Source organism: Patagioenas fasciata, chromosome 15 (genome assembly GCF_037038585.1).
Source record: "Patagioenas fasciata isolate bPatFas1 chromosome 15, bPatFas1.hap1, whole genome shotgun sequence".
In the NCBI taxonomy this organism is placed as follows: domain Eukaryota; kingdom Metazoa; phylum Chordata; class Aves; order Columbiformes; family Columbidae; genus Patagioenas; species Patagioenas fasciata.
The window spans coordinates 3464905-3487378 of NC_092534.1; the positions used below are offsets into that span (position 1 = coordinate 3464905).

General features: G+C 44.0%; 1 protein-coding gene across 7 annotated transcripts; it reads left to right on the forward strand.

The window, feature by feature from the left end:
• Nucleotides 1–246: 246 nt before the first annotated feature.
• On the forward strand, nucleotides 247–21668 carry LITAF (lipopolysaccharide induced TNF factor). Of its 7 annotated transcripts, none has more exons than XM_071815120.1 (6): nucleotides 8127–8227; nucleotides 12004–12082; nucleotides 12283–12390; nucleotides 19280–19438; nucleotides 19830–19986; nucleotides 20307–21668. In XM_071815120.1, exons 4-6 carry the CDS (start codon nucleotides 19285–19287, stop codon nucleotides 20413–20415), a joined length of 420 nt encoding a protein of 139 aa, XP_071671221.1. In that variant the 5' UTR covers nucleotides 8127–8227; nucleotides 12004–12082; nucleotides 12283–12390; nucleotides 19280–19284; the 3' UTR covers nucleotides 20416–21668. The 7 variants fall into 7 exon arrangements, with proteins under 7 accessions (XP_065707237.2, XP_065707234.2, XP_071671221.1 ...); XM_071815119.1 differs by lacking the exon at nucleotides 8127–8227 and adding an exon at nucleotides 8272–8436; XM_065851165.2 differs by lacking the exons at nucleotides 8127–8227; nucleotides 12004–12082 and adding an exon at nucleotides 247–342.
• The last annotated feature ends 806 nt before the right edge of the window (nucleotides 21669–22474 follow it).

The window sequence follows — 22474 nt, forward strand, 5'->3', positions numbered from 1 at the left end:
GCCAAAATTCATGTTTTCATTCTCCTGTGTACTATGGAGGAGCGGTTTTGGGAACTGCATCTCATCTGGCCAAACTGCGTGCCCAGCTCATGACAGCTATTGCCAGTGCATCAAGGATATCTCGGCAACATCAACATGTGCTTTACACTGAGATGGGGGATGTGTTTCTTGTTTGCAGCTTTGAGGCCTGAAGTGTGAACCTCAGAGCTCCTGTCATATGGTGGCCATGCTTGTCGGAGGGAGAGAATCTCCCCTGAAGATCAGCTGGAGAGACAGCAGGACATCTTCTTTGTACCTTGGGCCTGTGGAACACAATACTGATTTACGCTCGTGGGACTGACGGTATGTGTATTTTATTATTGGTTAAAATGCAGGTCAATCTTAAAGAAGCAAAGTTTGACCAAAGTCAGCTGCTTTGTTGTGGTGTTTGGGTTTGTTTGTTTGTTCCATCTGTATTTGGATGATGATGATGATGATGAACTGATGCATTATTTCTCATGGGGCTGTTAGCTCGCCAGCTGGACATGTTATACAATGTGGGTGACAGATGTGATTTGTAATGATCTAGCCTTGTCTTAGATATATTTTCCAGAAAGTCAGCCCAGTTTGTCTGGAAGTAATCAAAAGATGTAGAATCTCTCACTTCTTCAGTCAGTTCGTTCCACTTGCTTATCACCTAACTATTGAAATGGAAAAATAAGACATTAATCTTCATTTTCCCAGCTTTGTCCTCTGAACATGGGGTTTTACTATGCTTTTCTCTCTTTCATTAAAAATCTCTTTACCATCTGATACTTTCCCCCTATAATCCAGTGAATGATTTAGGACAATAGTTTTCTAAATTCAAAGTAATTGCATCATTCCATAATTAAAGAGGTTCAATACTAAGTCTAAATACCTATTTTGATATCAGTATTATTTAAGTAAGGAAAACATGAGAAAACTCTGTGCATTCTATGTACTGTTTTGTCAAATAGGTACAATTAAATTTGTTTATTTTACTTCTTGTAAAAGTTTTTATCCAAATTCTTTAGCAGTAAGAACCTAGAAATCAGTATCTGATAATGGCGGGTAAACGGACAAGAGCGGAAGAGATTATTTTGGCTCACTTAACAAAACTGGAGAGGACTTATAATTAATTATTTAACTTTTTGTCAGTAGATGAGCTAAACTGGCTGTGAGGCTCAGAGAAAAGATTTAGAATTAGCAAAATCAGTGCTAAGCTCTACCACTTTAATTAAAATTCAAGTTCTGCTTTCTCAGACAGTCAACACTCCCATGGGCAGAAGCTGAATTTTGATTGAGTACCACCTGCCCTTGCAAGTCTAAGTAATTTGTTTTTCATCAATATTGATCCCATCTGGAAGTTCATGCCCTTGGGACTTTGAAGTAGGTTTTCTTTATATTGTGAAAAGAAATGCTGTGGGTGACTTACATCTTAGCTGTTCCTGTAGCTCAGGATATTGGCTGGCAATTGCAGTACCAAAACGACTGGCTGTATTTTGCCTCTAATGACTGTTCAAATTGTGTCGGAGTTCTTGTTCCGTTTGCTTTGCAACTGGAATCAGCCATTGCAACCATGGGGAAAAAAACAAATATTCTTACATTCTTTCAAGTTATTTGACCTAATACATCTACCACGCTTCCTCTGTAAATCCATATGTGTACGTTGATTGCTGCTTTCGAAGTGCATTCTGGTACAACTCTCCTTGAGTATCTAGTGTTATTGAAATGATCAAAACTCAAGTTCTTTTCTAGCCTCAACAAATCAGTGTATGCAAAATAATGACTGCCCCCCAACAAACAAACAAACAAACCCAAAATAAACAAACCAAACCAAAACCACCAAACCAACAACAAAAAAGTATATGTGTGCAAGTCCTGTAATTTTCAGGCAGGAGAAAAATAAGGTGACATTAAGGTTTACTTATTTTATACATTGAGGGCATATTATGGTGCGTAAACTATGGCTAACAGGCTTTTAAATGTACATCAACTTCTAAACGTTGTTTAGTTTCTTTCGTGGAAACTTGTTATTGTGAAAGCAAAACTAATAAATCCCAAATGCATTCATGTTTGGGGCAAAACTGACATCTGCTGGTGTTCCCTAATGAAATATGTGCAACTAGTGTGATGACAACACATACATGGATATTCTGTGTACACTGCCACTTCTGGGAGGCTGTTGGCAGCTCTGTTGTGACTCAGTAGGGAGGATGAAAGCATGACAGCCACCTATAGCGGGTGGAACCACCTATAGGAGGTGGGGCTGCCTCAGCACATGGTGCCCCAGAGGGCTGATGGAGAGGGGAGGGTGGGAGAGATAATAAAGATTTGTCTTGATTTCTAGCCATATTTCCTCCAGCATGCCTTGGGTTGGCACTGCCCATGTCCCCACCCGTCACTTAGCGTGTTGCAGGAAGAGAACTCATGTGGGTCCCACCGCATGGGCTAAAACTGATGCTTTGTTCACCCAGTGCCAGCCAGTAAGGCCTGGCAAGGGAGGAACTACTGAATGGTGAGAGAGGTGGGAAGGAAAATATAAGCTCGTGCACTGCTAAATGGATGCTGTGTTTGGACATTTGGTGGAAACGGCAGTAGGGCAAAAGGGAGCAATGTTATTGGGGTCCCCAGGGAGGAGGAAAAGCCATAGCACGAGCCAGCCTCTGATAAATGTAAGCAAAAAGCCATGAGAGAGTGCGGCACTTAGAGTAAGAAGGCTTTCAGTTGAAGGTTGTGCCTTATTTCGCCTTGGGAGGTGTGTTCAGTCATGGCTTGTCTCTCTTCTGGCTTCTAGGCTGCTCATAACCACCTTGGGAAGGGGATTTAGTTACAAAAAGAACAATTATTCCAATTTTAGTTAAGCTAGGGCACCAGGGTTGAAATTACTTATATTTTGCTCTGGAGAAAAATGTAATATAGAGTGTGATTTCTTGATAATAATGAAAATTTATTCACCTGCAACTCTAGTTCTGCTCTCAGGTTCAAATACGAACTTGTAGGAAGGAATCAACACCCACCCCTCATCACCCCCAAATCAGGGGTCTGGGAGTGTTCACACTGCCAGAGCCCTCACAGTCCCACACCTGATGAGACCCTGGGTTACAGGTACCTGCAGGCGCTTCAGGAGGTGACTGTGGCCCCAGAACTCACTGCAAGCTTATTGTTGCTGGAGTAAAAGCCTCTTTTGTCCTATGAAACCTGAATCCTGCCTCTGGGATGGGTTTGAATTGAAGCTTTGTATGTGTTACGTAGAGCAAGGTCCAAGAAAGGATTTGAACACAAAAACGTGACTTTAATGAATTTTAGATGCTTTCAGTAAAAGGCCTAAACATGATCCCTGTTGGGCCCTCAGGGGTAGATTAAAGCACCCGAATACTAGATCTTGACAACTGGCTCACCTGAAGTATAGTGGGTAACACAGTCCTTGGTGAATCGTTTTTGGGGATCTGGCCGTTAAATAATTTTCTGTCTTATCTTTGAGATGTTGGGTTGAATAGATGGAGTGACATACTCTGTATTTTCCAAAGGCTAATCTGATTTAATTGCCTGCAAAGGCACTAGTTAAAATAACTATATTTGTTGGAGGTTTCTGTGATCATTGTGTTTTCTTGCATGTGGTGTTAGCTCTAGATCTTGGTGACTTAAGGGCTGTTGTAGAATCATGGGAGGGATTTTTCCTCCCCTGCTGAGGGTGGCTGTGCTAGTTACAGGAAAGACACTTGTTTTAATTTGTCAGTCGATGAGTAAGCTTCTTGGCAGGAACCGCCGAGATGATCAGACCGGGCGATCTGTGGGGGAGTTCCCGCTGTGTGTGTCACTCGGGTTCGCACTTCCACGGACTTTTTCCTCCTTTCACAGAATCACAGAATTGGCTAGGTTGGAAAAGACCTCAGAGATCATCAAGTCCAACCCTTGGTCCAACTTCAGCCCATTTACTAGATCATGGCACTAAGAGCCATGTCCAATCTCAGTTTAAAAACCTCCAGGGACGGTGAGTCCACCACCTCCCTGGGCAGGCCATTCCAATGCCTGATCACTCTCTTCGTAAAGTTCTTCCTAATATCCAGCCTAAACTTCCCCTGGCAGAGTTTAAGCCCATGTCCCCTTGTCCTATTGCTAACTGCCTGGGAGAAGAGACCAGTTCCCACCTGGCTATAACTTCCCTTCAGGTCGTTCTAGAGAGTGCTGAGCTCACCTCTAAGCCTCCTCTTCTCCAGACTGAACAACCCCAGCTCCCTCAGCCTCTCCCCATAGGTCATGTGCTCAAGTCCCTTCCCCAGTCTTGTTGCTCTTCTCTGGACCCGCTCCAGCACCTCAATATCTTTCCTGAACTGAGGGGCCCAGAACTGAACACAATACTCCAGGTGTGGCCTCTCCAATGCAGAGTACAGGCGAAGGATCACTTCCCTTGTCCTGCTGACCACACTATTTTTGATACAGACCAGGATACCATTGGCCTTCTTGGCCACCTGGGCACACTGTTGGCTCATGTTGAGCTTCCTGTCAATCAGTACCCCCAGGTCCCTTTCTGCCTGGCTGCTCTCCAGCCACTCTGTGCCCAGCCTGTAGCGCTGCAGGGGGTTGTTGTGGCCAAAGTGCAGGACCCAGCACTTGGCCTTGTTGAACTTCAGCCCATTGGAATCAGCCCATTTTTCCAGTCTATCCAGATCTCTTTGCAGAGCCCTCCTGCCTTCCAGCAGGTCGACGCTGCCCCCCAACTTGGTGTCATCAGCAAATTTGCTGATGATGGTCTCAATCCCCTCATCTAAATCATCAATAAAGATGTTAAACAGGACTGGACCCAACATTGACCCCTGGGGACACCACTAGTGACTGGCCGCCAGCTGGATGCAGCCCCATTCACCAGCACTCTCTGGGCCCGGCCCTCCAGCCAGTTCTTAACCCAGCAGAGAGTGCACTTGTCCAAGCCATGGGCTGCCAGCTTTTGAAGGAGTATATTATGGGAGACAGTGTCAAAGGCTTTGCTGCAGTCTAGATAGACCATGTCTACAGCTTTCCCCTCATCCACTAGGTGGGTCACCTGATCATAAAAGGAGATCAGGTTGGTCAGACAGGACCTGCCCCTCCTAAACCCATGCTGGCTGGGTCTGATCCCTGGTCCATCCTGGAGGTGCTGTGTGATTGCATTCAGGATGATCTGCTCCATCACCCTGCCAGGCACCGAGGTCAGGCTGACAGGCCTGTAGTTGCCAGGGTCAGCTTTGCAGCCCTTTTTGTGGATTGGGGTAACATTTGCCAGTTTCCAATCATATGGGACCTCCCCAGTGAGCCAAGACTGTTGGAAGATGATGGAGAGCGGCTTGGCAAGCTCTTCTGCTAGCTCCCTCATCACCCTAGGATGGATCCCGTCTGGTCCCATAGACTTATGAGGATCCAGATGGCTCAGTAAGCCACCAACTATTTCCTCTTGGAATACAAGGGGACTATTTGGCTTCCTATCCCTGTCAACCATCTCCAGAGGCCAGTTATCCTGAGGGCCATCTGTTTGACTGGTAAATACTGAGGCAAAGTAGGTATTAAGTACCTCAGCTTTCTCCTCATCTTTGTTAACTATATTTCCCTCAAAGTCCAGTAGAGAATGGAGGTTTTCCTTGCCCCTCCTTTTGTTATTAACGTATTTAAAGAAGGACTTTTTATTATCCCTAACAGAATTGGCCAAATTAACTTCAAACTGCACTTTTGTTTCCCTGATTTTTTTCCTGCACGATCTAGCTATTTTCCTAAATTCTTCATAGGTAGCCAGCCCTTTTTTCCACAGTCTGTGAACTCTCTTTTTATTTCTGATTTCCTTCAAAATCTCCCTGTTTAGCCAAGCCGGTTGTCTTCCCTGCCGGCTAGCCTTTCGGCACACTGGTATAGCCTGATCCTGTGCCCTCAAAACCTCCCGCTTGAAGCATGTCCAACCCTCCTGGGCCCCCTTGTTTTTAAGCATTGTTTCCCAGGGTATGCTCTGAACTAGACTTCTGAATAGGCAAAAATCTGCCCTCCGGAAGTCCGGTGTAGAGGTTTTATTGATGGCTCTCCTTGCATCTCTAACTATTGAAAATTCTATTATTTCGTGGTTGCTATGCCCCAGGCGGTCTCCAACCACTACATCTCCCACCAGCCCTTCTCTGTTTGTAAACAGTAGGTCTAGCAAGGCCTTACCCCGGGTAGGCTCATTTACCAGCTGATGAAGGAAATTGTCCTCTATACACTCTAGGAAATTCCTAGACTGCCTCTTCTGTGCAGTATTCAGCTCCCAGCAGATACCTGGCAGGTTAAAGTCCCCCACAAGAACAAGGGCTGTCGATTTTGAGACATCTGCCAGCTGCTTGTAGAATAATTCATCTCCTTCATCATCCTGGTTGGGTGGTCTATAACAGACACCCACGAGGACATCAGCCTTGTCGGACTTCCCCCTGATTCTGGTCCACAGGCACTCAACCTTGTCACTACTGACCTCAAGTTTAACAGAGTCAAGAGACTCTCTAACATATAAAGCCACCCCTCCACCTCTCCTGCCCTGCCTGTCTTTTCTGAAGAGCCTGTAGCCACCCATAGCAGCACTCCAGTCATACGAGTCATCCCACCACGTTTCTGTGATGGCAACTATGTCATAGCTTTCCTGCTGCACGATGGCTTCCAGCTCCTCTTGTTTGTTGCCCATACTGCGTGCATTAGTGTATATGCACTTCAAGTGGGCTGCTGATTTCACTCTTAATTCAGGCTTTTTGTCCTTAGGCTGATCTTTGGAGAGCCCAGTTTCAATCCCTTCCCCCTTCAAACCTAGTTTAAAGCCCTCTTGATCAGTGCTGCCAACTTATGGGCTATAGTCCTCTTGCTCTTCCCAGAGGGATGAAGCCCATCTGATTTCATGAGACTAGGTACCATGGAGTTTGCCCCATGGTCAAAAAACCCAAAATTTTTATGGTGGCACCAATCCTTTAGCCATCTGTTAATGAGATGGGCTTTTCTATTTCTCTCTTTATTTGCCTCTTCATCCATTCTGGATAGCACAGGAACTGAGGCAAATATCACCTGTGCTCCTGTCCCATGAACTGACTGACCCAGTGCTTTAAAGTCTTTTTTAATTGTCCTGATACTTCTTCTGTTAATGTCCTCACTGCCAGCTTGGACTACTAACAGGGGATAATAATCTGTGGGCTGAATTAGCTCAGGCAGTCTTCTATTAATGTCCCTCACCCTGGCCCCAGGAAGGCAGCAGACCTCCCTGTGGGATGGGTCTGGGCGACATATAGGGCCCTCTGTTCCCCTCAGAAGGGAGGCGGCGACTACAACCACCCTTCTTTGTTTTTTCCTTATAGCTGTGGTCGTAATTCTTTTTGTAGATGAGGTCTGTCCAGGAGGCTCTCCAGGCAGATCTTCTTGGCTGTTCTCTGATGGACTTTCTGGGTCCAGGGCCTCGTATCTATTTGTTAAGGGCACCAAGGGTGGTGATGGTGTTCGAGAGAGGGCTCTTTTGCCTCTCCGATCAGGGATCTGTTTCCATTCCCCCTCATCAACTAATTCTGCTCCATCCGCCTTATGGCAGGAAGGATGGGGCTTCACCATCTCCGGTTGCACACCCTTAGGAGCCAAGAGGGTTTGACTCCACCAGTCAATTTCCGCTTCACTTTCCCTAATGCTCCTTAGTCTCTCCACCTCTTCCTTGAGCTCTGCCACTAGGCACAGTAAGTCATTGACCTGCTCGCATCGTACACAGGTGCCTCCCACACCCTCCTCTGGTACCAATGCCAGGCACAGACACTCTGCACAGCCAGAAACCTAGGTGGCTGCATCCTTCTCAGAGGGTAGTGTCTGTGTAGACACCTCCTGTGTAGACACACTCTTTGTATTAGCAGCAGCAACAGCTTTCCTTTTTCTAGAAACCCCCAACAAACTCACCTAAAAGAGCTGGTTGTGTCCAGCCTACCCGCACTGCCACACCCCAGTCTGTGTCACCAGCAACAGGTGAGAGGTCTAACAGCAAGGAGGAACAGAACCTCTGCACCCCACTGCACGAGCTACCACCGTCGTCGCTGCGGCAGAGCGTGGGTAGTACTCTCCTGCCTCACAGGCTGGCTCACCTCCCAGCACCTGGTGGGCTTTCGTTTTCCTCCCGTCACTACTCAGCCGCGCACGGCTGACTCCGCTCGCTGACTCCGCTCGCAACCCGGCTACGGGGGTCCCAGCTCGGCGGGGAGCGGACGGGGCGCTGTCGGTAGGTGCGGGGCAGCGCGGCCGCGGGCGGGGCCTGTCCGGGGCCGGGGCTGTGGGCGCTGGACTGTCCGACCGGGGAAACCCCCGCGGGCGCCCGCTCGCGGTTTTCGGGAGAAAGGGAGGAGGAAAGCCAGGGACGGGGCGAGACGAGCCCCGCGGGAAGGCGGCTTCACCCGAGCGAAGAGGAGGGCGGGCAGGCGGTGCGGAGCGGTAAGGGTTGCGGGGGGCGCCTGGCTGCCCTTCCCGCGGCGGGCAGGGCGGGGGGGGTTTGCTCCGCTGCCGGGGCAGCTGCCCGAGAGCCCAGTGCCGGCCGCCGCTCCCGGGCCCTCTTCCCGGGGTCGCTCCCCGCCCTCCCGCGGCGCCCAGGCAGGGCTGGAGCCCCCGGCCCGGCTGCGGGAGCGGCCTCGGCTCTGCGGGCCGGTCCCGGGGCGCCGAGGGAGGCTGGAGCTTCGCCCCGAGCGGCGGTCCCGGTCCCGGCACCGGCGGGCCGGGCAGGAGGCGGCCCGGGAGAGGCCGTGGGCGGCGGCCGCTGCCCGCTCGGCTGCGGGGCCGGAGCTAAAGCTGTAGGAGAAACGAAACCCAGCTGTTGTTACTTCCAGTAGTATTCTGAGATTGTTGGTTACTCGGTAAAAGTAACATGCTAAACGTCTGTAACTTCTCCTGCCGAAGAGAGCACACTGTGCAGTACCATTTCTGTTTTGTTAGTGTAAAATTGTGACCTAAATGGCATTGGTTATCTTACTAGAGTAATAATAATGTATCCAAGTCTTCTCTGTAATTATTACTGAATTTTATTCTCTTATGAATGCCTGAGAAATTTACACAACTTAAATATTTCTCAGCAGGTTGGTAAACTAGGAATTTATTGTCTGGAGTTCACATAACCAAGATGATGGCCCAAGCAAGTGCTGTGTTAAGGCTTGCTGCTGTGCAATGCAAAAACCCCCAGTGCTCCAGCAAACCTAGTTGTCTAAAAAACCAAAAATTAGCTTTCAACCTGTGTTTCATTCCAGGTGCTGCTGATCAGCAGCTGTCTTAAACTTTGTGGTGCAGGAAACCCTTTAGTTACCTGTAGTGTTGGAGACAACTTGGGATTTCTAGTGAAAACAACTGAGTAGGAATTGTTTAATTTAAGGGATTAAATTGTGTCAAATTTTAGATTAAGAGCAAGGAAGGGCAGGAACATATTTGCTTGGCAAACCTGGGTTAGGAAAGCTGTATTTGTAAGCAGTTCTTTTTATTTTTTTTCATTTTTTTTTTTTCATTTTAAATACCAAGCAGAGGGCTGCGTTATTGCCTTCTCTTTCGCTTGTCCCCAGGCTAGTCTTCAAGCAGTGCCCAGGATTGCGAGACGCATGTTTGCGCTGACTGTATGAAGTAATAATACAAATATCTCTTCAAAGTTGACATTTAAAGCAGAAGGGACATTAGCAAAATTATGTTGAAAAGCAAAAAAGCATAAAACCCATAGCAGTCGTTTTTAAACTGAACCAGCTCTCCAAAACCAGTCAGTGATAAGAAATGAAAAATGCAACATCATTTAAAAATAAGTACTGAGTGTTAAATATCAAAACTAGATGTGTTCATGCTGGAAGTTTTGATCATGACCATTTTGAAATCGATGAAAGGGTGTTGATTTCTTGGAACTCACACTTCAGCAAAGCCGAGGTGAGGATGGTCTGGTCGCACAGTGTGACTGGGGGCAGTTGATCGGTTTAGGTACAAGGCGAAACTTCTCTTTCTAAAGAAAACAGGACGTCAGTGGTTTCTAAAAATACAGCTGTGGAATATTTGGTACTACAAATATTGTCACAAAAACCTAATGAATTTAGTCATCTTTGCTGCCTTGTTCCCTCTTCAGTCTGCCAAAGCTGTGGCGTGAGTAAGAGTGGTGTGAAAGAGCAATGCCCGTCTTCAGGGAAGTAATGAGTGACCACAGTAACTGCTCCTGCGTACACACTGTGCCTGTGGCCACGTCTGTCCTTCTGTACCAGCTCCTCTGTTTGTCCTAGCTACGTGGCTACTGTAGAACCCACAATGGATTGAGTAAACAGTTCCCTTTCTAATGAACCTTCCCCAATTTCTGCTTAGTCTACTGCGAGGACCATGGGACTACTGAAATGTATAAATATTAATGGTGTTTACTGATGTATTACTGTGCCTCCTATGCAGCAGATTAGTCCTGTGTAACCTGGAGGAGGGAACAAACTTGTGACAGGTTCTTTATAGAAATCTTTATGAACTTCACTGAAGTCCTGATGAAAGCTGTGCTGTGTAAGGAAAGCAATCAGTGATATTTCAGAGACTTCTGCACTCCAGGAAAGCAAAGAGGCTCGTGTCATTTCTGGGAAGCTTGTGTGCTGGGTCTTGGCTGTACTTTGTGTGGACAGAGTGAGTCCAGCCCTAATCGGATACTTACAGTTGTAATTCTTCCTCTTTGTATGTTGTCTTTTGTACTTGCAAAGTTCTCTGTAGATATCTTCAGGTGTTGAAAGGGCTTTTTGACTTGAGAGACATGGTCAGAAAAAGCATAAAATCAAGAGATGCTACCTGAGGCCTATTTTAACACTTGAAAGAATGACCGTGGAGACAGGCACAGGGCTTGGCTTGGTTGGAGAAGAGCAGTCATGGATTACAAATGAACTTGTTTATGTTGCTTTGAGGTTTTCAGTCTGGAGATGTGTGTCCACAGAGCCTTATCCTTGTAACTGAAGGTTTAAGGGAGAGATTTTTGGATGCTAAGGGAGGGAAAGGCTAGATAAATAGCTTACCAGAGTGGGAACCAATGGCAATTTCAGATTACTTTTTTTCCTTTTGGTACGCAGACAGGTGTGTAGGTGGGATAGATGATAAAGAGAGTGAGTACTGGCTGCAGACTGAGCTGAGGAGTTGGCCCATGTGGCTGCAGAGGCATTGAGGGTGCCTGGCTGCACAACGGGGCACGGTGGTCGTTGATTATTCCTGGGTACGGTGTGGGAAGGACAAGATGGGTGATCCTGGAGGGCAGCGGTGTTGGCATGGACAGATACAGACATGAGTAGAGAGGAGGCAACGTGGACATTGCAGGACCCACAGAGGCGGGTTTACCAGACAGGAGCCACTGGTTGAGAACTCTAGTTGAGAACTTATTGTAGTAGAGGTACATGAGATAAACATTAGGAGATATAACAGCTTAAAGGATGATGCAGACATGAGAGAAACTAGCTGTGAGTTAAGGCTAAAACTTATTACAAAGTTTAGAACCATGATAGACTGGAGTTTCTAGAACATCTCGCAAAAAAAGCAAGAAAATCAAGCTTGTTTTAAAATGGTCAGAAATTCCTGTGTTCTCAACTAGATGTGTTTAATATCTTCTGAAATAAGGAGAAAAAAAAGTCAGGTCCACTAATAAGACCAGCTTCCTTTCAATACCAGGATACTGATGCAGAATCTGCATTGCACTGGGTGTACAGGGGTCCTTGGCACAGAGTATTTAATAGCTGTGCAGCCCCTATTGTTGCTGCCAGTCTCTGTTCCTGGGATGAATTAGTGCGCCTCTGACCCGAACCAAGCTGACAGCAATGGAGACAGCCCAGCAATTAAGGCAGTTTTCTGGATAATTGTCCTTCATGAAGAAGTCATTAAAGCAAATTAACTTGTTTTGTTTACATCATGACTGATATATTTTGCATCAGTTTTGTCATAACTTGAAATATTTAGTCTTTAGTGTATGGATGAAATTAGAACTGGACTTTTGTAATCTTTTTCTAGGACTGTAACCTAACTTCTGTTTTCTAGGTTACTACAGAGTAATTTGGGTTGGACAAGGGGTCTCTAGAGGTTGTTTAGATCAGCCACCTGCTCAGGACCACCTTAGGTGAGGTTGTTCAAGGCCCTTCTATTATTGTTACAGAATTATTTGCATGCAGCCAGCTATGGTCCTGATGGGGAAGTTCTACATTATTATCTGACTTGTTTTCTGTACCTTTTGTTTGCTTCTAGGAAAAGCCGTCCAGTCATAGCTTCTGTTTCCTTCCAACTAACGTGTTCTTTTGCCTTTGTGTGTGTTGCCTACAGATTCTGCTGGTATTCCGAGTGAACATTTTCCTGGATTTAAAAGATCAGATAACAGTGTTCTATAGCCAGAAACTTTCTGCTGTGTGTAACAAACATACAACAATCCAAGTAAGTCAAATCTCTTTTAAACTAAAAATTATAATTTCTTTATACTAAAGTTTGTTTCGGGAGGACTTCAGTCAAATACAGACATAATTATTTAGTTTAAGAGGAGCCTGTTTAAAAGCAAGCAGAGCATTGTACAGAGTCTGTACCTGAGTGACTCAGGATGATTTCAGATAAGGAAAATTGTTCAGTGAGGTAGCAAATGTATTTGCTCTTCCATTCTTAGAAAAGCAGTAGACGCTGTTGCATTAGAAGCAGATGCCAGGCTCGGGTTTGGTTGGGCAGGGATGATTCCACAGTTTCTTCTCCAGCCTCTCAGGAGCAGCACTTGTGCACACAAGTTTCTCCTTGTGTGCTGTGTTAGTGTGAGGACTGTGCAGACATTGTTTTCTCCCCTCCTGATGAGGGACAGAGAGATCATCTCCCCACAGGTATCCTCAAGATGCTGTTGCTGTGCCCCCTGTGCTGCTGAGGAACCTGTTTCTGTTCTCTTGTCCAGGTCAGGAAACCAGCTGAGATTTAAAAATTGTTGCCTAATGATTCATCTGTAATTGTTGGGTGAGGTGTGAATGACTTGACCTACCTTTCCTCATCAGACTTGTTTCCCCTCCTGTGTTTGTTTCTTTTTATTCTGTTGGTCCTTGGACAAAAGGTATTTCTGTGCATTCTTAGAATACACATTTGTATCCTATCTTCAGAAGAAGACTGCAGTTTTACCGTTAACATACCAATCTAGGCAATATAAAAAGATCTCATGAGATGGGGCATGCATCCTGTGGTGAAAAAATGGTAGCAATTATGTGTTCAGTTTTGGGTGTGGAGAGGACAGTTTGTAGTTACGGTGATTATCAGTAGGCGAAGATGCATGAAGGGCTCGTGAGCAGACTCTGACCCTGCCCGGTCTGCATCTCTGTGATGGGAGGGTGACACAGATAATGGTGCTCTAAAGTTCTTGCAGTACATCTGTCCTGTGGGAGGAAGTTAATCTTGAATACATTTCCCTTTGTGGAACAGAGAATGGCATAAGTGAATGTGTCAGTGTGTATTACCTGACAGATGCAGCAGGTATAGGTTGTAGCAGGCAAACCTACTGTTTTGGGCATGTTAAGTAAGACCTGTGTAGCTTCAGGACTGTAATAAATATACTTTCATTCTTATTTTCTCTATAATACCTGTATTCATCTTGATGAAGGTCAGAGTCTTCCTCATCTGTACTAGGTTTTACAGTTTGATACTCCAATCAGCATTCCAAAGAAAGTGCCCAGCTCTTTACAAACCCATGTTATGTGAGGGTGTGCAGAGGAACGCTATGCAGCTGTCTAAAAAAAACCGTGTAGGTCGTAGCCTGTATTTTAGTTAATTACATAAACGTTAGTGGACAGTTGTCTGATGAGACATAACCCCACTGAATCTTTCTACAATGTGTAGCTGCCTCTAAGCATACTTCTAGTTTCAAGTCAAAGTTTTACCTTGTATGATTGTAGTCAGATACAAGCCCTGAAGCCCATGATAAAGGCTGTAAGGATCTTGGCTTTTATAATGAATGCTTGGTTAATAAGTTCTTCAGATAAGTTACCATAGAAGTTCTGGTTCACTTTCTGCAATAGCGAGATAAAAGTTTAGACAGGTGGTGCGGTGATTAGAAACAACGCACGCCGGGACGCAGGCAGATGCACGCACAGAGATCTTGATCAGGAAGGAGTGCCAAGCCAAGCTAGGCTGAGACCTTCTGTATTAGTTACTGACAGTTTATAGGATTTACAGATACAGGCCTGGACTAAGATGTTACATAAGATATTTTTCCAATAATTATTAAAAACACACCACACTCATGATATGTTTGTTTCAGGTACATTCCCACTCATTCACAGACCAGACCCAAGGACATTCACACATCATGCACATGGGGACGGTTTTCTGACCGGAGATATCATTCTCCTGGCCTGGGCTATCACTTCTTACACTCATAAAAAACATACTTCTGTATAATCTCTCCAAGGCCCTTTAGCTGGAACTGCTGTTCCCACAGGTTGTGTGCTTTTTTTTTTCAGGTACAGCCTGCAAATTTGCTCGTCAGTTCTGGATAGGGAGCAAATGCGGGTGCTGTGTCTGGTTTCAGCTGGCTGCATGGAGTTGGAGTTGAGGAGTTAAAATGGAGGGGAGTGTTTGATTCAGCTGAGATATAACTTTGCAAAACGCAAACCCCTGTGAAAACTGCTGCACACCACGGAGTTTTACTGAGTGTTCAACAGTTTCAAAAAGCTTCTGTTCCCTCAAATTCCTGTGGTTTTAGCACCATTGTGAAAGTGATGATAGAGCTGTACTGCACTCTCCATTGGAGAGAAGAGTATCCATGCATCGATCTGTCGGTACGGTTTGCTACTTGTCTTCCTGGTCTCCAGTAGAAGTAACTAATCTGGTTTTGTTTGAATAGAGTGATTTGTGAATGCAGTGGCTTTTCCCAGCCTTTTCCCTGCCTTTATGCCAACTCCGTTCGGTATGCAGAGCTGCACACCTCTGCAGAAAGGCACGAACTGCAAGGCTGTTTTGCCCCATGCCCATGTTGTTCCAGTGTGTGCTTAACAAGGAGATGATCTGGGCTGAGAAAAATGCTCACAGCTCCGAGTACTTGTGATTCTTCCTCTTGAGCAAATGAACACAAAAAGAAAAATCTGGAGGGGGGAGCTGGTGCTTTTGCTGCTTTTTTAATTCTTTTTTGGAGCCTAGTGACTCATCTGCCCCAAGTTAGTGCAGCTGGGCACTGTGAGTCAGTGTCCACCTTACCATTGTGCACCTGGAGTGCAGGAGGGTTCTTATGAAGAGCACAGTGACGTGGGTGGGAGCTGCAGCCACTCGTCTTTGTTTCACCACAGGGATTTCTGAAGTCTCACAGCAAAGGAGTAGTGAGAGTCTGGAAAGAGAAGCTGGAGCTGCTCAGTTCTCTGTGCTTAGTAGTGTTTGGATCTGAAACTTCCAGATGTAAATGGAGACTTCTTGTGTGTATCAGTGTGAAAAGGCCCAGTCTTGCATTTAGTGTGCTTGGTGGTCTTTCAAAGTTTGCATACTCTGCTTTGAGATGGCTTTAATGTTGCCTAGTGGTTTGAATATATGCTACCTCCAGATAACTTTTTAATGTATTTGACTTCACTGTTACCCATTTTATCCTTTGTCTGGCAGTCAGGTACCTATCACCAGTCTTCCCTTCTGAATTATTTGGGAGAAGTGTTTGAGCATCTGCTTTAAAAAGATAAAGCTTGCTGGTTCAGTTTCTGCTTCTGCCATCAGCTTTGTTTTGTGCCTGTTTATCTTCTAATTAGTAAATTGCTACTGTTTCTTAAGTAGCTGGGTGCAGTTTGTTAAGACGTTAGAAATTCAAGTCTTCCCTATGCTATATGGATGCTTAAGATTGTGTATAACCTTTTATATGATCTGGGGTTGGTTTGTAATATTTATTTTTTGTCCTCTTTGTTATCAGGCATTATGCATTAGTTGCTCTTCTCTGACATGTCTGTATCAGTGGTATTTTACATAAGAATGTATCTATAAAACATATTATTATTAAAGCTATAAGCTGCTCTGTACCTAGTTGTAGGGAGCAAACTATGTAAAGTCTATTAGTGCTTTACGAGGTTGCATGGGGAAGTATAGCATGCAGTTTATTTACTAACCCAGACTGTAAGTCTTGCCTAAGCTAAACAAAAATGCTGAAAACACTTTCTAGAATGTCCCTCTTGCTGTTCTTTTCATTACCATTTAATCCTTGGGGTAATGATTATTGCCATAGCAATTTACTGCAGTTATTATCTTATCTGAAACTTGAATAAGTTTGATACTCAGGTTTCTTCGTTTGTTTGGGGTTTTGTTGGTGTAGAAGCAGCTGGTTTCCAGTTAGTTCTTGAGTCAGCCTGGCCATGAGCTCCAGGGGCAGGGGTTGGTTTGCAAGCAGTTTGTTCAGGTTTGGGCCTTACTTTCTTTGAAAGATATAGCATCTGACTTTTGAAACAGTGTACACAAAAGTAGGGGTTTAAAATTAAAAGGTGTGGCATTTATTTTCAAAATCAAGTGTTAAAGTAATGGAAAATACAGTTGGAAGCAATGTGAAGAGGTTGTCTAATCCACTTAGTGATGAATGACATAGAATATCCGACGTGTAACTGTTCTTAAAACTTTCAGGAAGGAAGGCTCCACAACTCTATTCCCAATTTATCTAGTATTTAAACAGTCTTATTAGTAGACGTGGGGAAAAGCTTAGTATTTTAAAGTGTTTCTTACAGTTTTCTTTAAGGTTTACACCGAGGGGGTTGGTTAGTTCTTCTTTGTTGCTGCCTGTCTTCATTATTCTATCTGGTCTTTTGAAACTAAGGGAACTCAATTTCTCTGCCTTCTTCTCAGCAGTCATCTTTTCTAACCTTTATGATTGTTCTTGGCGCTTTTCTCTGGAATCTGTTCACCCTTCTGTTTCTGAGATACTGGACTCCCCTGGGGGCTTTCCCCGAGCACCAGTGTTTTTCCAGCATCACACAGATACCAGTTTTGCTCACAGATCCCTGCATGGTGTTTGCTGGTGATATGTGGAAAGAATTGCATTTTAAACAATACAAAAAGCTAGATTTTAGGAGGCCAAAGGAGAAAGGAGGTTCATTAGGCAATTCTTTCATAGCTCACTAATAGCAGGACTCGTGTTAATTCAGAAGTCCAGGATGCTTCAACCTGAGGGTGGCTGTTATGCAGATGTCTTGAAGTGTTGGTGAGAAGATCCTTTTTCAGAACGTGTAGCGGAAAAGTTCCAGACTTGCGTACAAGGTAGTTGCATTGCTTCCTGGGATGAATCTGTTGATGCTGTTGGTTGTTAAACTGGTGCTGTTAAGCATTACAGCAGAATGAAAACTGCAAACAAATTCTGGACTTCATCTGTGCATGTAAGCAGAATGGAATGAGGTAATCTGGGAGAAGGTAGCTGTAGATGCATAGTTTCAAATCGGTTATCTCTACTTTGGAGTTACAAGTGCTGTGATGATAAAGTAATCATTCTAGCTCAAAAGTGAAAGGATTATTTGGGCTGCTGTGTTGGAAACAGTTGTGCAATAGGTCATTGCACAAGAGCTGTAGGTTGGTTCTCCCCTGGCTGTTGTTCCTCCACTGTCTCTGATGTGACTGTGTGTTGTTTTCAGCCTGAACGAAATTGAGCTCTTCTATTTTCTCAGGAGCTAAGTTCCCCAAAGGCAGTTTTATGACTGAAGGGTTAGATTTTTTTTTTTTTCCCCTCCTCCTCTTGTCTTCTGGACCAGGAAACCAGCAAGGTCTTAATGGACAACGGTACTCCCTTTGATTCTTCACTGTTCTTTGTGCTTGTGTAGTGACTCCGCATATTGGGGCCGAGTTACAGCGTAGTTCCTGGATTATAAAAATTCACGGCAAGGATTTTTCGCTGATTGGCCTTGAGAGTTTAACCAGGTCTGAACTTTGATCTTTAGTGTTCAGCTTCAAATCAGCTTGTGTCTGCACTTACCACATTCCTCTTAGGTTTGTTTTGCAAGGAGGTATCATTTCTGTAGGAGGTAGAAAAGGAAGTTGGGCTGTGAACCTGCAATTTCCTGAAGCATGTGGCTACCACGTTAGCTCAGTTGTGTAGGTTTAGGTCCTGTTGTTGCCATGCAGTCCAGTAGGTGCCCCAAGATGGGATATGAACAATGGGGAGAATTGTTGAGCTCAGAAAGCTTGGTGTATCACACCAGAAGACACTACATGTATCCAGCAAGCTGCTGTTTTTATAGCAACAAGCTTTGAAAATAATGCTGTATTGTTGCAGGTATTTTTATTTCTTAACATACTTTTTAAAGTTTTTTCCTCCTCATCAGTGCAATTTCGCTTATTCCTTTTATTCATACTAGTGCTGTGGTTAATGACAGCTTCTGTATTACCATAGGAATGTAGGATCTATATTCCAAATGCAGGTTGTCTCTCCCAGGTAGAACTGAGTGAAAAGACTTGTGTGTATCCTGAGGGATCGGCTGTGCAACAACAGGGAGTGGAGTGTGGTTCTCAGAGCTGTCTGATGGTCCTTTGGAGGAAGAGAAGACAAGATGTGTAATCAGCATTGATGCTGTGAGACATGGCTCAACAAAGAAGTTGGTTGGCAGAATATAGGAAGTGGGTAGATGGGGAGAAAGAGAGGAAGTCTGTGTTGAAATCACAATCATTTCTTTCCACTTTGGGAGAAGGTGATGATTAGCATTCTTATACTCTGGGATTAAATAACAATTGATGGAGGAAAGTCGCATTAGCAAACTCATTGAAACTTCGGTAAGCAGCAAAAATGTCAACCTTAGAAATAAATGAAAGTTGTGAAAGCTTCAAGTTGAGTTGGATGTACTTAATTGTTTGGGGCTTCTTTTTCCTTCAATAAAAATATTTTTTAATTTTGAATCACAGCAGAGATAAATAGTCTTTTTAAAATATTTGTGCTTCCCCACAAACAAGGCTCATGTTAGGAACTACCATGTGGCCTCTCAGGCTGTTTGATTTTTCAGGAGAACAAGAGGGATCTGAAATACTGTTCTTGGAGAACTGGGAGAAACTACCAGATAGTTTAGTGTACTAATAAAGCTGCCTCACGTCCCTGTTTTAGCATTTTTAATTTTTAAAGGAAGAATTGGTGGTAAGAAAAAAATGTAAAAACTACCCTGTGAAAAGAAAGAGGGAAGGAGGTAACAACAACAATGAAATCAAGATTAACACCTAATACTGTCAAATAAATCAATAAATTTTAGGCTATTAAAGGTGCATTTAAATCTAGTTGTCTTCTTGCTTTCTATCTGAATAGAGCCTAATTAGTTGTTACTTGCCTACAATAGATGTCTTTTGTTATAATTTTTTCTCTATTATGTTTTAGGTACGATGTCTGCGCCAGGTGCCATCCCTGTCCCGTCTGCACCACCTTCTTATGAGGAAACAACAGGAATCAATGTGAACTACCCTCACCCGTACCCAGTGCCAGGGCCCGAGCACAAGCCCCCGTACATGGGCCAGCCCGCACCAGCACATAACCCCAGTAAGCCCCAAAATCTCTGCTCTAACTCAGGTTAAGGAGGTGTCAAGCGACTGTGTAGTAGATACTGTGCAGAAAATGAAAGATGGTGGTTCGCAGGTGTTCCCCCACCTTCCACAAAATATTTTTGAATTGAATAAGATGAATAAATTCCTGTGAATCCTTCAATGTGCACTGATATAAATACCATCATTTGGCTTTCTGCAGTTTTTAACGCAGCCTTATTCTTGTTTCTGCATTAGGAGATGCCATGGTGACTTCTCTGTCATTGTGCATTTCATTGTTCTGAGCCTCAGATATTTCAGTAATAGCTACTGTTAGCTCAGAGGAAGTTGATTAACTATCCTTTTTTCCCTATTTACCTGTTGAGTCAACAGTGTGTTTCTGTGCTCAGTTACAGTTCAGACAGTGTATGTGCAACAACCAGTCGTATTTTATGACCGCCCTGTTCAGATGCGCTGCCCTTCCTGTAACCATATGATAGTGACACGTCTCTCATACGACTCAGGAGCTTTGACTTGGCTGTCATGTGGAGGCCTTTTCCTGCTGGGGTAGGTTGATTCCAATTTGCACTTTATTTTTCTCTTCTAACATGACCTTTTATAGCTCTAAGGAGTAACAAAGCTCTCAGCTTTGTTGATTTCTCATTCTATCTGGGACCTGGCCCTTTATGGTTTGAATAGCCTACATCTGCATTTAAGTCCTATAGGACCTCAAAGCAGCTCTAGAACACTAGAGTGAAGGGCTCCATAGCAATGTGTGTCCTTCCTAAAGCTTCATGGCACTGGTTTTACTGGTGGCTTTTGCAGGAAATATGTTTTACCTTCCTGTGTATATAAAACAGTTTTGTTTGTTTGTTTTTTGTTTCCAGGTGCATAGCTGGCTGCTGCTTAATTCCCTTCTGCATTGATGCTCTAAAGGATGTGGATCACACCTGTCCAAACTGCAGTGCTCTTCTTGGTTCTTACAAACGTTTATAGGCAGTGTTCAAACATTGATTATTGATTGATGAAGTTGGTTAGCACCTCTACAAGCCCTTTCTGAAGCTTCAAAGAGACTTTCTGAGCATCCTGTCACTGGAAATCAGTAAAATGTAATGTTTATTGCTAGATTGTTTGAATAAGAATTCGCTTGAGAGGCTTCTGACTTAGGTCTGTAAAAAGTAAACATGATCTTTATGGGCTGCTCAGTCCAGCACCAGTCGATAGCAACTAAATGTTTTCCCTCTCTGCTTTATGCAAAACCGGTCAGTGATGTTCTTCAGTTAATCTTTTTTCCATCGTGTTGCAGGCTGCCCTGCTTGCTGCAGCTCACAGACTGAGAGGGTGACATCTCTGAAGACCTATAGTGTCTCACGCTTGGTGTTGATGCTTTTGCAACAGCACTTGCTTTTTGCTGAGACAAGTGCCTCTCTTTGGCAAAAGACCTGATTTGTTGGCATCTTTTCATGAGCACGAAAATTCACTTTAAAACCTTCTTAGTTGAAAGACAACCGAACCTAAAGGCTTCTTCCTTCTGGGAGGCTGCTTTACCAAATGGACAACTCAGGTTATTGTGCATCTATGGTGATTCAATCTAGTACGTGAATTTACTAGCTATTTTCAAGTCTAATCATATCTCTGTTCTGTAGTAAACATGTTCCTACAGGAATTTGTAACAGATATTTGTTTGGTGTTTTTTATTTGGTTGGGATTTTTTACTGCTGATTGATAAGTCTGTGAAGTGTTTCCTTCTCTCCACCCTGGTGAAAATGCCCACAGAGCCTTGGTTATAGTGTTGGAAAACTTCCTTGTACATTTACATAAGTCAACTGGTAGATCATAAACCTCAGTCTAATCTTAAGGCTTGAGTTCTGCCTGCAAAACACAGGTACAGGACCTTGGCTTTTAATTGTTGATCTGTTTGTTAATTACTGTTTCTTCATTAAGAAGGTAACATGTTTAAGGAATTTCTCTGATGCTTATTTAGATGTGTACTCTGATTTTTATAAATGAAAGAGAATTTCTGTTTTCAGAAACTTAAGCTGGATATGCTTATTTATGACAATGATCACAATAAAATTAGGAAATGGCACTCTGCAGGTTGAAGTATTTTACCATGTCGTAAGCAGTTAAATGATACCTGCCTGGAAAAGGCTGACAGGTGTTTAAACAAGGATACGATGCCAGCACTGTATTAATATCTGTGAAAGTAAAAAGCTTAAACAAATACAAATAAAAAATGTTGCATTTACTGTTCTTGCCAAATGTGCCTTCTATAAGTATTTGGTATAATGTAAGTTTTCAAAAGTCTTTCAGCACTTCACATTTGAAATCCAGTTTTGTGGATCACAAATATGATCTCTAGGCCTTGCGTTCATTAGTTTTCGTAAATTGCTGCTGCTTGTGGGTCACTCTGCAAGTGGTTTAAGAGCTTCCTTGTGCATTTGGAGAAGGTTTCTGGTCATGTGTGTCCCAGTACTGTAAGATTTTACATCAGTAGCTACGAACTGCCAAGAGAATGATGGAGAGAAAAGCTGGTGGTTTTGTAGCTTTGATGTGGTACCAGCTGGTGGGTTTTGTCTCCTGTTGCACTTCTGTAACACTTTCCATGTTCTTTAAGGGCCTGGGTGATGCCCCATTGAATTTCTGTTCTGATTGCACAGGCAGTGATTCTATCTCATGCAAGTTGCATATGTTACTGTAAAGCAGTATTTTACAGAAAATGTACTTATCAGTTTATCATCAGAGCAAGACAGGAAGAAGCAATGAAGCACACAAGTGTTTCCAAACTTGATGTTTGCTTGCATGGTGGGGAGGATTTTTAGTTCTTCTAGTACCCAAGTCAGTCTGGTCTGGTTAATCCTGCTGTATAGGAATTTGGTGAGTAAGTCTTCAAATTGTTATTCCTTTAGCTTCCCTTTTCTCTACAAAGTGGTGGTTGAAAAATCTGAGGTGGTGGCACCAGAGTGCAGAAGAACACTGACCAAAAAGTAATTCTGTGGAGTTTGTTTTGTGTTATGGGCATGGTCCATTGCATCTCTTTAAATTCCTCATACGG